Source organism: Cervus elaphus, chromosome 25 (genome assembly GCF_910594005.1).
Source record: "Cervus elaphus chromosome 25, mCerEla1.1, whole genome shotgun sequence".
In the NCBI taxonomy this organism is placed as follows: domain Eukaryota; kingdom Metazoa; phylum Chordata; class Mammalia; order Artiodactyla; family Cervidae; genus Cervus; species Cervus elaphus.
This window is the reverse complement of record NC_057839.1, coordinates 43,986,485-43,999,660: the sequence shown is the minus strand read 5'-3', so window position 1 is coordinate 43,999,660 and position 13,176 is coordinate 43,986,485. Positions and strand designations below refer to the sequence as shown.

Genomic DNA, 13,176 nt, shown 5'->3' with positions numbered 1-13,176 from the left:
TCTCGTGATTCTAGTGATTGAAGGAACATATGTGACTCAAATATCAGTCTTTCCTTCTTCCGTTAGCCAGTTAAACGTTAAAGGGATTCCTTCTACAAAGGACTCACTGGTTAGTGAGTGTAAGCATAATGTTTGCAGCTGAGAACCTGATAAACACCAAGATAAAAGCTGAAAATGGAGATTAATCCAGAGATGTCAAACAGTACGGGTGTTTATAAAGCATAACCCAAATATCTGGTAAAGTGATTTTTTTGCTTATCCACTGAAAATCTGGAGTCACAATCTCAGAAAGATAGAAGGAATAGGATCTCTTCCACACAGAATACACATTTTTAATTTTATTGTTTAAAAAGCAAAATAACAGGGAATACACACATTTACCCAAGTGAAGTTTTACATTAAATAGAAGTCAAATACTTTGTAATAAACGCCATCCAGCTAAAAACCAAATACGAGATCAGTAAAACGAGAATGATGTGACTTTGTGGTTTATTTCAATGGGCAGCCTTCATTCAGTGTCTCCACAAAAACTAGGCTAGGTCTCAATGGGCAACAGTCACAGTTATTAGGCAAGTAAATACACCACCACTTCCGTCCATGCCTTCCTTTATTTCTTTATGTCTTCGGTCTCATCTGGCTCTTTCTCTTGATGCTCTCTTTCCCACCTCATTTCTTTTAACTCTTGTCTGTATTTCCGTTCAATGAACCGCTTCTGATGGGCCATCTGGGGAAAGTTATCTGACACAAGGAGATATATTTTACACTTAATAAAGAGGAGCCACCAGTGCACAGAATGATGCAAACGAAACGCAACACACACACAAACAAACATGTATTTCACAGGAATATGGAGTTGCATTTTGTAAGGCAAGAGAAAAAAAAATTGCTCATTTTCTTCTCTTTTTCTTTTATCATTCAGGAACACAACGGAAGTCTAAATCGGCACCTGGTTCTGGATTTCAATATCTGACGTGAACTCAAGCATAAAAGGCACCGAATACACAGTTGTTAAAACATAGCGTGTGGCTTCAGCATGTTTCCAGCTAGGGATTTTAACACAGCTCTCCTAGCAACAAGTGATTTTCAGGGAGAGATGAAAGGCTATAGCAAAAGGGAGTTGTATATTTTTAAAAAGCTTAAACCCAAAACTTCAAACAAATAACAATATTATCCCATCATTATTTACCAACAATTAAAGTTTCTGAAAAGAGGGAAAAGATCAGATGGACAAAAGGAGGAAGCCACATCTTAAGTCACCATTTCTGATAATTCAATTTGTGAAGTTTACTCAAGAGACCCAGAGCTTATGAGCAATAGCAACCTAAGTACAGCACTTTCATTTGGTGAAAGGAAATATGTCACTCAGTAGCACAGTTGAAGCTATATTTAGTTTGATAGTTGATCCCGTTCAAGGGTGTTGACAGGGTGGAAATCTTGATTAAGATGTAAAAATTTTACAATTCAGTTGTTATTTGTGGTACGTAATGAGTGTAGCAATGGAGGAAGAAAACAAATGTGGAACACAAAAGAGGCATCTTATACACTTATTTGACACACACACACTTCAACAACACACATCACAAAGGGATGCATGAACAAATGAGAGTGACACGAGCTATCTGGTAACCGCGTACGGGTCTGTGAAACACAAGAGGTGCTACTTCATGTTTAAAAATAAGGAGGGGACATACGTATTCCTATGGCTGATTCATGTTGAGTACGGCAGAAACCAACACAATATTGTAAAGCAATTGTCCTCCAATTAAAAACAGATAAAACTTTTAAGAAAAGTAAAATAGGGAGAATCAGAGAGCATGGCATATGAGAGAGTGCCTGATTTTGTTACGGTTGAAGCATAATAAACATATACAGTATATTCCCAAACCCTCCTTCAACACTGTGTCCCATCTTCGCTCCCGATGGGTGGAAGACAGGGAGCGACAGGGTGGTGGGAAAAGAATGTGAAAGGCGAGTAAGGACTTAAGAGTCAGTGATTGATTTTAAGCAAAAGAGAAACATAATGGCATCTGAATTTTAGAAATAAAATAGTAGTAAGATCCTATTCTCTAAGTATATTAAATTGATTCCTTATGTACTGTATGAAACACAGGTTTCAAATATTAAGAGCATAATCCCACAACTCAGATATAACCATAGATAAGCTTTTAGAATATAACCTTATAATAAGCCCTTTTCCTATGAAGTAAATTTATATCCAACAGACATATACACAATGTAAATGTGTACGTATATGAATTAGACACACAAACACTTAAAATCATTCCCTGAGCCCAACTTACACTGGGAGAGTATAGCTATAAGTACACTTTGATGGATACACTTTTTTCACTTATTCTAGTAGTATAAGCATTTTCCTATATCATTACTCTTCAAAGATATTTTGATATTACAACATTTGGATAAAGCTAAGGTTGGCAGACTACTGTCTATAGGACAAATCTAATCCTTCACATGTTTTGGTAAATATGGTTTTACTGGAACACAGACACTAGCCATCTGTATTCTACCTGAGTCTATGGGCCACAACATCAGAGCTGTGTAATTGCAATAAGAGTATTTACTATCTGGTCCTTTACAGAAAATGTTCGTCAACCTCTGGGATAATTTATCTAAACATTTCTCTGTGTTCAAACACACAGTTTGAAGGACTGATTGATTTTTTTTAATTATTATAAATCAACTTGTCACAATCATCATGGTTATGGAAACTTTCACTCATAATGCCAATTGTTTTCTTAGGTTTGACTTCTAGAAAGGAAATCTCTAGATCAAAGGGTACGGACGTCGTTCAGGCCCTGACATATACCGTCAAACTGCTTTCCTGCACTTTAAACTTTTCTCTCCCACCAGTTCAGACGTGTAGGCCAGTCTTAGAATCAGCCATCTCTCCAAGTACTGTTTTATGGCTGAAAGCAAACAAATGAAAACTCCAAAGATCACCTTTAACAATCTTACAGGTGGAAAAATGGAGTCTCATTTTTATTACGATATGTGACTGTAATAAAATAAATAATAAAGTCCATATATATAATGGATTTTCAAAGCTCCTCAACAGAGTCAACAAAATTCTCAGTGAAGATTCCACGAACTTGGGAGCCTGGGAACACCAGCTTCTATCCCCAGGACTCCCCTCCCCTTGGCCCCCAAGCTCTCATCTGCAGATTTCTGCATGGCTACTTGGCCCTCCTGCCTTTCTTGGAATTTCTCCCAGGCTGAGCATCCAGGGCCTGTGCACTTTCAGCTTTCCACACTGCTCTCGCCCACGCTGAGCTAGCAGCTGAAGCCTGATGGAATTACACGGTCAGGTTCTGCCCACAGGTTCTGCTGGGCGGCACGATATACCTCAGAAGAAAACTTCCTTGTGCTAAGCCTTCAATGTACAGAAGACTCTGCCGTTCCCTACAGGGTCAATTATGTAATTTAAGTGTCTTCAACCCAGCTATCCTACCCTTGGGAATCCATCCCCCAGAACTAAAAGCACCAATATAGAGACTTTTAGTATCAACAGTGATAAAAAGACAGAAACAGGATCCACCAAAAATTTTAAAAGCTGAATAAAATACGGCATATCCACAGCATGAAATATGATGCAGCCCTTAAGACAGAATGAACTGGAGCCACTATGACGTGGAGGGCTGCCCGTGATGTATTATCTAGCAAGAAAAGATGGATGCAGAGACGTACATAAATGTCCCACTTTAATTAAACAGCGGCCAAACACCAAAAAGAAAAAACCTTCACGGGTTTAAGATTTTAGAACTATAGAGAAATATATAAAATGAAATATACTAAGTCACTCACATGGGTTACCTGTGCTGAGAGTGGGACTCTATGCAAAATAGGAAAATGAAAATCAAAAGGCATTTGGGAATACTTTTTTTTAAATTATAAGCCTATTTTATACACATCTTACATTATACTACACTCTGTGCGGAGAATAATTATGAAGAAAAGAAGATCACATTTTATCAGTACTTACCATTTTTCTACTTTCCCATTTTCTATCCATAAAACACTCATTACATTATGAACATATAATTATAGAAAAAGAGATAGGCTTACATTTTTCAAGTGCATCCATTGCTGCTCCCATTTCTGCTTGCTGAATACTATTAAAGAAAATGAAGACAAGGTACATTTTAAAGATTTTTTTCCCCCAAAACACAAAATATGGCTCCAATTTATTCAGGCTAGTTTTCATGTTTGGTGCATACAATTTTATCTGATTACTTCTACTGTCACATACTGAATTGCACAGATAGGAATATACACAAGGGCATGCAGAAATGTCATTTATCTGTACAAAGCCTGTTTAAGTTATTCTTTCCACACTTTCAACACTGCAATAAAACGCCTTCCACTTATATTAGATCTGAAGTATTTCTTACTTAAATTTGAACATCCTCAGTGTAAAGTTTAAGAGGCAAAGAGTAAAAAAATACACATACAGACAGACTTCAAATCACTTCTCAGTTTAAGATATAAATTGGAAGGTTCAAAGAAAGGTGATAACATGTGAAATTCTTTTTACCTGAAGATGTGAGCATTTCCACAAAGCTCAAGTGAATAGTAATAAGAGATCAAGTGTCTAACGGCTGTGTCACGCACGGCATGTTTCATAAAATGCCTGCAGCAGTGAACCAGACCTTACCTGTGTGTGCACGTGCTAATGTGGTTCTCTCTAGGCAGCCAAAGCCCTTTATGCAATGGCATTCCCACTGCTCAAGGCTGATTCTCAAGTCTGGGGCTGAGTTTGGTGGGGATATTAAGCCTTGAGATTCACTTTGCTACTACCCTTGAACACTCTATACTCTAAGTTCAAAAAGACAGGCTACAGAGTTTGGAAATACCAAGCAGATATTAATACTTCTCGGGCACACAGGATGTTCATTTGAAGAAACTTAAAGTATCGTCCTCTCATACCTCGGTCCTTTCCCACAGCCAATTCTTTCTCCCTTGAAGTAGACAGCCACAGTATAGGTCCTAGCATGGGATGGCCCTACTGTCTGCAGAGTCCTGAAAGGAAAAGGAAAGAGCAGTAATTATGTAAAGTGCTACTTAATAGTTACTGCTCACACATAACTCCACGAAAAACCATGTGACTTACTGCTGAGAGACAGGAAGGCAAAAATAACAAGAAAATTAAAAGAGTACAGTTTTGATTTGCTAATATGACAGACAGCTTTGAAGTAGGAAATTTTTCAAATTCTATAGTGAAATTTTTTGTGTGTGTGTTCAGTTCTGTTCAGTTCAGTCACTCAGTCCTGTCCGACTCTTTGAGACCCCATGAACCACAGCACGCCAGGCCTCCCTGTCCATCACCAACTCCCAGTTTACTCAAATCCATGTCCATCGGGTTGGTGATGCCATCCAACCATCTCATCCTCTGTCGTCCCTTTCTCCTCCTGCCCCCAATCTCTCCCAGCATCAGGGTCTGTTCCAATGAGTCAGCTCTTCGCATGAGGTGGCCAAAATACTGGAGTTTCAGCTTCAACGTCAGTCCTTCCAATGAACACCCAGGACTGATCTCCTTTAGGATGGACTGGTTGGATCTCCTTGCAGTCCAAGGGACTCTCAAGAGTCTTCTCCAACACCACAGTTCAAAAGCATCAATTTTTTGGCGCTCAGCTTTCTTCACAGTCCAACTCTCACATCCATACATGACCACTGGAAAAACCATAGTCTTGACCAGACAGACCTTTTATGACAAAGTAATGTCTCTGCTTTTTAATATGCTATCTAGGTTGGTCATAACTTTCCTTCCAAGGAGTAAGCGTCTTTTAATTTCACAGCTGCAATCACCATCTGCAGTGATTTTGGAGCCCAAAAATTAAAGTCTGACACTGTTTCTACTGTCTCCCCATCTATTTTCCCTGAAGTGATGGGACCAGATGCCATGATCTTAGTTTTCTGAATGTTAAGCTTTAAGCCAACTTTTTCACTCTCCTCTTTCACTTTCATCAGGAGGCTTTTTTAGTTCATCTTCACTTTTTGCCATAAGGGTGGTGTCATCTGCATGTCTGAGGTTATTGATATTTCTCCCAGCAATCTTGATTCCAGCTTGTGCTTCTTCCAGCCCAGCATTTCTCACGATGTAGTCTGCATATAAGTTAAATAAGCAGGGTGACAATATACAGCCTTGACGTACTCCTTTTCCTATCGGGAACCAGTCTGTTGTTCCATGTCCAGTTCTAACTTGCTTCCTGACCTACATAGAGGTTTCTCAAGAGGCAGGTCAGGTGGTCTGGTATTGCCATCTCTTTCAGAATTTTCCACAGTTTATTGTGATCCACACAGTCGTGAGAGGGTAACAGGCAGGAAGGCCAGGGGTCTCCAAACGGAGGAAAGAGGCTGCAAGTGCCAGACATTTTTATCTCTCTTAAGCGGCAGGAGGAAACAAACCAGCAATATTTTTTCTTCTCTATACAAATTTAAAAGGAGGTTTCTCTTAAAATGCTGTGTTGCCATGACACCTGGTTTCACCTGAAGCTAACTACTCTCAAACCTTGAGTTAACCAATACATTTCTTTTTCTTATGGAAATGTTGTCTTAAGCTATGACTCTATCTTCAAGTTGGTTCCACAAAATGGCCCAACCTACTTACTCAGGTATTGTTCCCCTAATCTATGTAAACGAAACTATTTGTTGGTAATCTGCCCTTCTACAAGATTCAAGTCAATCGTTTTATGGCCAGGGATGAATTATCTGGTGCCATTCTAAGTTTTATGACATTTCTTTTATGACATTTCTTTTCATTAACAGATTGTGAGTGACTATATAACAATAATGTATCCTGCCTGAGGACCGCCTTTGGATTAAACCCTCTGGCTAATTCTGTTATCTTAAAACATAAATTATGGGAGTAGGTCTGGCCTTTACAAGGATGTATCCTGCCTGAGGACAATCTTTGGATTAAACCTTCTGGCCAACTCTGTTATCTTAAAATGTAAATTATGGGAGTAGGTCTGGTGAGGTCTTTACAACCTCCAGACATTTTTTGGATTCACTGGAGAGTATATAACTCCATTGCTAATACTAGCAAAGGGGGTACTCTTTTGCCCCCTTCTGATGCCTATGTCAGAAGCTTTCTCTATCTCCTTTATACTTTAATAAAACTTTATTACACAAAAGCTCTGAGCGATCCAGCCTCGTCTCTGGCCCCGGATTGAATTCGTCTCCTCCGGAGGCCAAGAATCCTGCGTCTTATCGTTCAGCAGCAACCTTTCAGTCGAAGGCTTTGGTGTAGTCAATAAAGCAGAAATAGATGTTTTTCTGGAACTCTCTTGCTTTTTCAACGATCCAGCGGATGTTGGCAATTTGATCTCTGGTTCCTCTGCCTTTTCTAAAACCAGCTTGAACATCTGGAAGTTCACGGTTCACGTATTGCTGAAGCCTGGCTTAGAGAATTTTGAGCATTACTTTACTAGCGTGTGAGATGAGTGCAACTGTGCAGCAGTTTGAGCATTCTTTGGGATTGCCTTTCTTAGGGATTTGTGTGTGTGTGTGTATATATATATATATATATATACTCAAACCATTATGAGCAGTATCTGAAGGCAAACAGTAAGTATAAAATATTTTTAAACAATTTCAAAGTGTTATTCCAAATATTATAAAATTAAAGTTAGCTATTTCAGTCTGTTCATTGTATTTCAGTGCTAATCAGAGCTAAAAATCACAAATATTTGGGTAATACACTGCAAGCCCCGTCTGAATAGCATCACATCCTTTATGGATTCTTTCTAATGAAAAATCAGAGATCATTTCAAAGGTATGTTATAATCGGAGTACACAACACAACTGCCAAAAAACAAAACACCGGGTTCTCTGGATATTAATGACAGCGTGCAGATTTCAAGTGTGGTAAAACTGATAACTTCATGGAAAAGGGAAATTAAAAGTAGCCGGCAAAGATAATGGGATGAAAACAGTAATCTTGAAAAAAAAACTACGTAAAACAACCCCATCATCTTGATAAAAAAGAACAAGCTCATTGCACGCTTTCATGGGGGGATTTATGAGAAGGGGGCAGTCATTTCCTTTGTCTGTACTCACTGGGATGAAAGTACACGGATGGCTTCTTAAAGGTGGCGCTTATTATAGTAATCATGCTTGCGCTGTGAGAAGTTTATCACCCTCATTTTATTTATTGAACTTTAATTATCACTTTGATGAGGAGATACTTTGAGCCTTTCACGTAATACAGTCTGGATGTTCATTATGCTTATTAGACACATATTAAAGTGCTATTTCTAAACATTTGGGTTTTTTTCCCAATAAATAAAGGAAACATTGTTCAACGGTGACAGCTTCTTGGGACAATTTATAGCAGCCTGCTGTGGGGTGACTCAACCTTTTCTTGGCCTCAGTTTTTCTTTTAGTGAAAAAGCCTATAACGTGTTGTGACTATTAAATAAAAACATAAAAAAGGATTTAAAATTCCCGGCTGCCACTCTGGCGTTTTCCCTTGAGTACTGTGAAGTCTGAGAAAGTCCACAGGAGGAGGTGGGGGGAGGGTGAGGGTTTTATTTCATATGAAACACACAAATGTGTATACTTGTACGCATGTGTGAACAGAGACGGGGGTAACCCCGTACTAAAGCTAGATATTTACACATCCTCAAAAACACACATCCAGACCATACCTTGGGAGGCAACCCACTTATTTTGATAATCCCTCCCTTTTATAACTCCTCTTTGAAACCAGCTTCTGAAACCACCTTCTGAGTGTCTCAAGCTAATTACTCAACTTCAGAGTCAAACCTCCCGTTTTCATCAAAACCGGTGTTATGTGTGTAGCGACCTGCGTTTCCTTTGAATGACTTTTGGCTACTCCTCAAAGGATAAAGATGTGTCACTAAAGATATTCAAATGTACACAGCAGCTTTTGGTACACATCCTAGAAAGAAAAGTTCCAAATATTTGAATAACACAGCCGCGGTGAAGAACTGCCTGGCTTCCTACAGTGACTGCCTGTCAGGCGATCGGGACAGATGCCAGCAGGGCTTCAGAAAGACAGACACCCAAGTACAGTTACAAATAAACAAGCACAGGCCGCCCAGTCTAGGTGTGCAGGCAGCAGGGGTTATAAGAAATAAGAAGACAAACGTAAGAATGTATATAAAAACATTTTAACCCAAATTTCTCTTATCTTGATCTCCTCATCTTTCTCCCAGGGAGCAGTTCACTGTATTTTAGAGATGGAGAAAGCAGATAATCAGATGTGACCCACTTACAGAGCAAAGAGACTGAGCGGCCCAGAGAGTTTCTGTGCTGGGCCCAGGCAGTCAAGAGGCCCCCCAGGGCTCTCATCACCACTGCGGCAGAGCAGTTGGCTCTTCCTCCGGCACACGGAGGGTTATTCCAGGCTCCCCCGAGCGACAGCCTGCGGGCAGCACATACTCACTTGTACAGTGGGATGTCTGGTTCTTTCCCTTCCGTCCTCAGAGTCAGGCAGCACTGCTGAAGCTGGGACTTGGGGTCGTTCCAATCCTGATTCAAAATGAATTCCTGCAGCAAGTCCCCCAAACAGTACTTAGTAAAGGATTCTAGAATCGCCAAGCATAGAGCAAACAACTAATTTAAATTTTATATGAGCTTACTTTTAATCGTGGAAAGAAACAAACATTCATGAAAGTATGAACGTATTCCAAGTCTTTATCAATGTACAATGCTGCAATAAATGCTGAAAAAGAGAAAGGGTAACATAAGCCCGACGCACTGCCACTTACTAGAAAGAGTATGAGACCGAGCCTTTTAAGAAACATTTTAGTAAGGTTTTCAACTTCCAAGGCCTCTTTATTTTTTAGCATTACCATTTCATCTTGCTTCAAACAAGAACTACTCTTTATCACTAATATTAGAAACAGCAATAGAGATGTGTGATTAAGATGCAAAAACCACAAAGACCAAATTACGTTTGTCTGAGAGCTAGATAAACAATTAGTTAAAATGATACATAAAATGCTGCTGTATATAGCAGGGAAAGAATGACATCAGGGAATGCAACCATGTTAACATCAAATAAATCAAAATAAAACTTGAAGATCAGATACAAGGTCAGAACAAGCACATCCGAAGGCCTGCTATTCTTAACACCAATCTTGAGATCACCCATTGACAGAGTCTGTGTCACATTTCATGAACAGAAACAGGACCATCTATGGATTCAATCTGCCGAAACGGAGGAAAAATAAATACTGGGCTTAATGACAATATAACCAAATTTGCATTAATAAATGGTGACCTCAAAGACAACTTCATTATAAAGGTTATCTTAACTATGTACACAAATGGTGAGTTTTTTAAAGGAGTTAAAAATAGCTTCTGTTGAGCAAAAACAAAGGCCACTGAGACTGATCACTCAACTTAATTTTTTTGTACTTTTAATGTTAAGTTACTTTTCTTTAATTGAAAAAGAGATTCTTTTAAGTTCCTTAGACTGATGTTACACTTTGTAAATCAGCTGATTTGCCTGGGAGACTTTAATATTTGTGTATAATTGCAGTTGTCAAAAATACCATAATATTAAACTTAATAAAAAGGTTCCAAGGCCCAGTGAATGGCCCACTTACTTTAAAGTAGTATCAGAAACAATAGAATTGTGCTTATAATCCTTTAATTAGCTTAACAGGATTACTTATAATGCTACTAGACCATATCAGAAACTGTAAAAGATGACAACGTTGTCCATAGAGCTTTGAGTTCATTCACAACAATAGATAATAATTCTAGTATTCAGTGAATAAATTACCTTCTTTCCTCTGTGCCCATATCTAAAGGTTGCTGGTGGCAAAAAAACAGCTATGATTCACTATTACTGGTCTTCACATTCTGCTACTGTTTCACACAAAGAGATTTGATGGCTAAGCTTTAGGATGGAGGGGTGTGGGGGCGGGGGCACCAGTGAACACAGATTGAACATAAATCCATTATTCACATGTTTTAATTCCAAATTATTCTCTTTCAAACAAGCTCTGGAGAGAAGCATATATAAAAATTAAAATAGAAAAGAGGTTTCTTTAGTCAGAATATCATAATAATGAGAAGTGGCAAACTTTAAATCTGCAGGTTAAGAGAAAAGCTTTCTCTGTAGGACTCACATTCTAAAAGGTCAGCCAAGGTCTTGGTTCTCAGGGCGACAGGTCTTTTGGTCTTGTCATTGGTGATGGCGTATTCCTGCATGCCCAGTTCCTCCGCCACCTTGGCCTGAGTTCTGTTATTCACCAAAGAGCTTCGCAACAGCTGGCAGAACAGAATTGAGATACATTTAGAAACCATTCACTTCTGGTCTCTCTCTTGGTTCCTATGTGGGTCCAATCAGCCTAGACCATCTCACTGACAGGGATATCTAGGCAAGCAATGGCTTATGTTCTCAACCACCCCCCTCAGGCGGCAGTGACAAACTCGACATGCTTCCAGCTTCTTAATAACTTCCTCTGCTCCTGAATTTTACCTAACTGACCTTTAAATAGTTCATTTAGTTGTTTAGCAGCAGTGAGCAGTCTTGAGGGAGAGGCTGTACTATATAGTAAAGGTCAAAGATTCCATTAAGTTAAATGTTACTAAACGAAGGAACATTAAAACTAGTAAAAATCAACTTATTGAAGTATAATTTACATCCAACAAAATGCACCCATTTTAAGTAAAATTAAATGAGTTCTGACAAGCTTCTACTTTTCCATCACCCAAACAAGGGCCCTGGCCCCTTGGTGATCAATCAATTCAATCCATCTACCACCAGGCAAACTTGACCTGCTTTCTGTCACTGCACACTAGTTTTAAAGGAGCACGCTTTAAAAATCAAAAATAAACTTCATGTCATACGGCACTGATGCTAGTTTTGATAATACAGGATTTGTGGAAGTGATGCTTTGGTATTAATTTAAAAAATTTAAATTATTAGTTTACATTGTTACTTTTGTTCTTTTAAAGATTTATACTATATATCCTGGCTCACAGTTTTTCAAGCTGAGATCCTTTAATCAAATTAGTATATAATTTTCATATTTCAACTTCAGGAATGCCAAACAAAAATTTCTACTAGGAATTTCTGTCAGCTAGGAATTCTCTGTGGACTATCTAAGCAGTAGCATTAAACAGTGCGTGAAAACTGTACAACCAGTCCATAGTAGAGGTGCCCATAAAACAAGCATGCCGTAGGAATTTAACAGTCACTGATCACTCACTAGGGGAAGGTGGGGAGGGAGGCCGGGGAAAGTGGATAGACACAGAGATGAGAATTCATCAAACAAAGGCTGAAAGTTATCATCCCCGATCTGTAAGATCTGGGGAAATAATGGACCTAAAACTTGAAGTTTTTCCTTACAAAGATAAAACAAACCCTTGGTCTAGTATAATTCCTGCTAAGGAATCCCTGATGCCAGGGCCAAGGTGCAGGAAGCAGCTGCAAGTGATGCTGGTATTATACCCCCTGCCGTTCCACATGGCACTTTGCTTATTAGATGCAAGTTTTATGCTCTGTGGCTCCACAGTGTCAACTAAGCTTATGAAAATCAAGATTTATTCTCAATGCCTGAGATTGCATCCTTGACAACAGATAAATAAGAAACAATATGTTCTTAATTTGTCTGACAATGATTCATGAAGCAGAAACACAACTTGATCTTCATAAGCCATGCTTGCTGTTGAGTTACAGACTATTATTATTCTTTGCCTGTCTCTGCTCCTTTCCTCCGATCTCCCCCTAACTCTACCTTTTCTTCAACGCAGTGTTTCATTAAAATTAATATCCACAGTGAAGTTCAAAATTAAAAAGGCCGAGCAATATAACATTCAAAGAAGACAGGATCAGGGAATTCCCTGGTGGTCAGTAGTTAAGACTTGGCACGTTCACTGTGGTGGCCCGGAGTTTGATCCCTGGTCAGGGAACGAAGAAACCACAAGTTGCATGGCACAGCCTAAAACAAAACACAACCAATAGGGTTGTGTGCCCACTAGTCTAAAACCTGAGCTAGAAAGGAGACATCTTTTTTAGTTTGGATATATAGTGGGGGAGGTTCACACAATAGAGGCTGTTGGAGAACAGGAGGGTTATTTTGAGAGTATAGCTATGCTCAGCAAGCTGGGTTCTCAGTATATGCTTTTGGTGAGAGGAGAAAACTCTAATATGGGCTGTGTGTATGCAGATTTCAT

The 13,176-nt window shown here is 39.1% G+C and overlaps 1 protein-coding gene across 5 annotated transcripts in view; it reads right to left on the bottom strand.

The window, feature by feature from the left end:
* Window positions 1-319: 319 nt before the first annotated feature.
* DROSHA (drosha ribonuclease III) overlaps window positions 320-13,176 on the bottom strand; it is a 119,419-nt gene continuing 106,562 nt past the window's right edge. For all 5 annotated transcript variants that reach the window (XM_043887468.1, XM_043887469.1, XM_043887471.1 and 2 more), the window contains 6 exons: window positions 11,124-11,265; window positions 9,624-9,706; window positions 9,428-9,531; window positions 4,945-5,037; window positions 4,084-4,130; window positions 320-738 (listed from right to left, as the gene is read on the bottom strand). In XM_043887468.1, coding sequence (XP_043743403.1) covers window positions 608-738; window positions 4,084-4,130; window positions 4,945-5,037; window positions 9,428-9,531; window positions 9,624-9,706; window positions 11,124-11,265 — 600 coding nt within the window. In that variant the 3' untranslated portion in view covers window positions 320-607. The remainder of the gene's footprint in view (window positions 739-4,083; window positions 4,131-4,944; window positions 5,038-9,427; window positions 9,532-9,623; window positions 9,707-11,123; window positions 11,266-13,176) is intronic.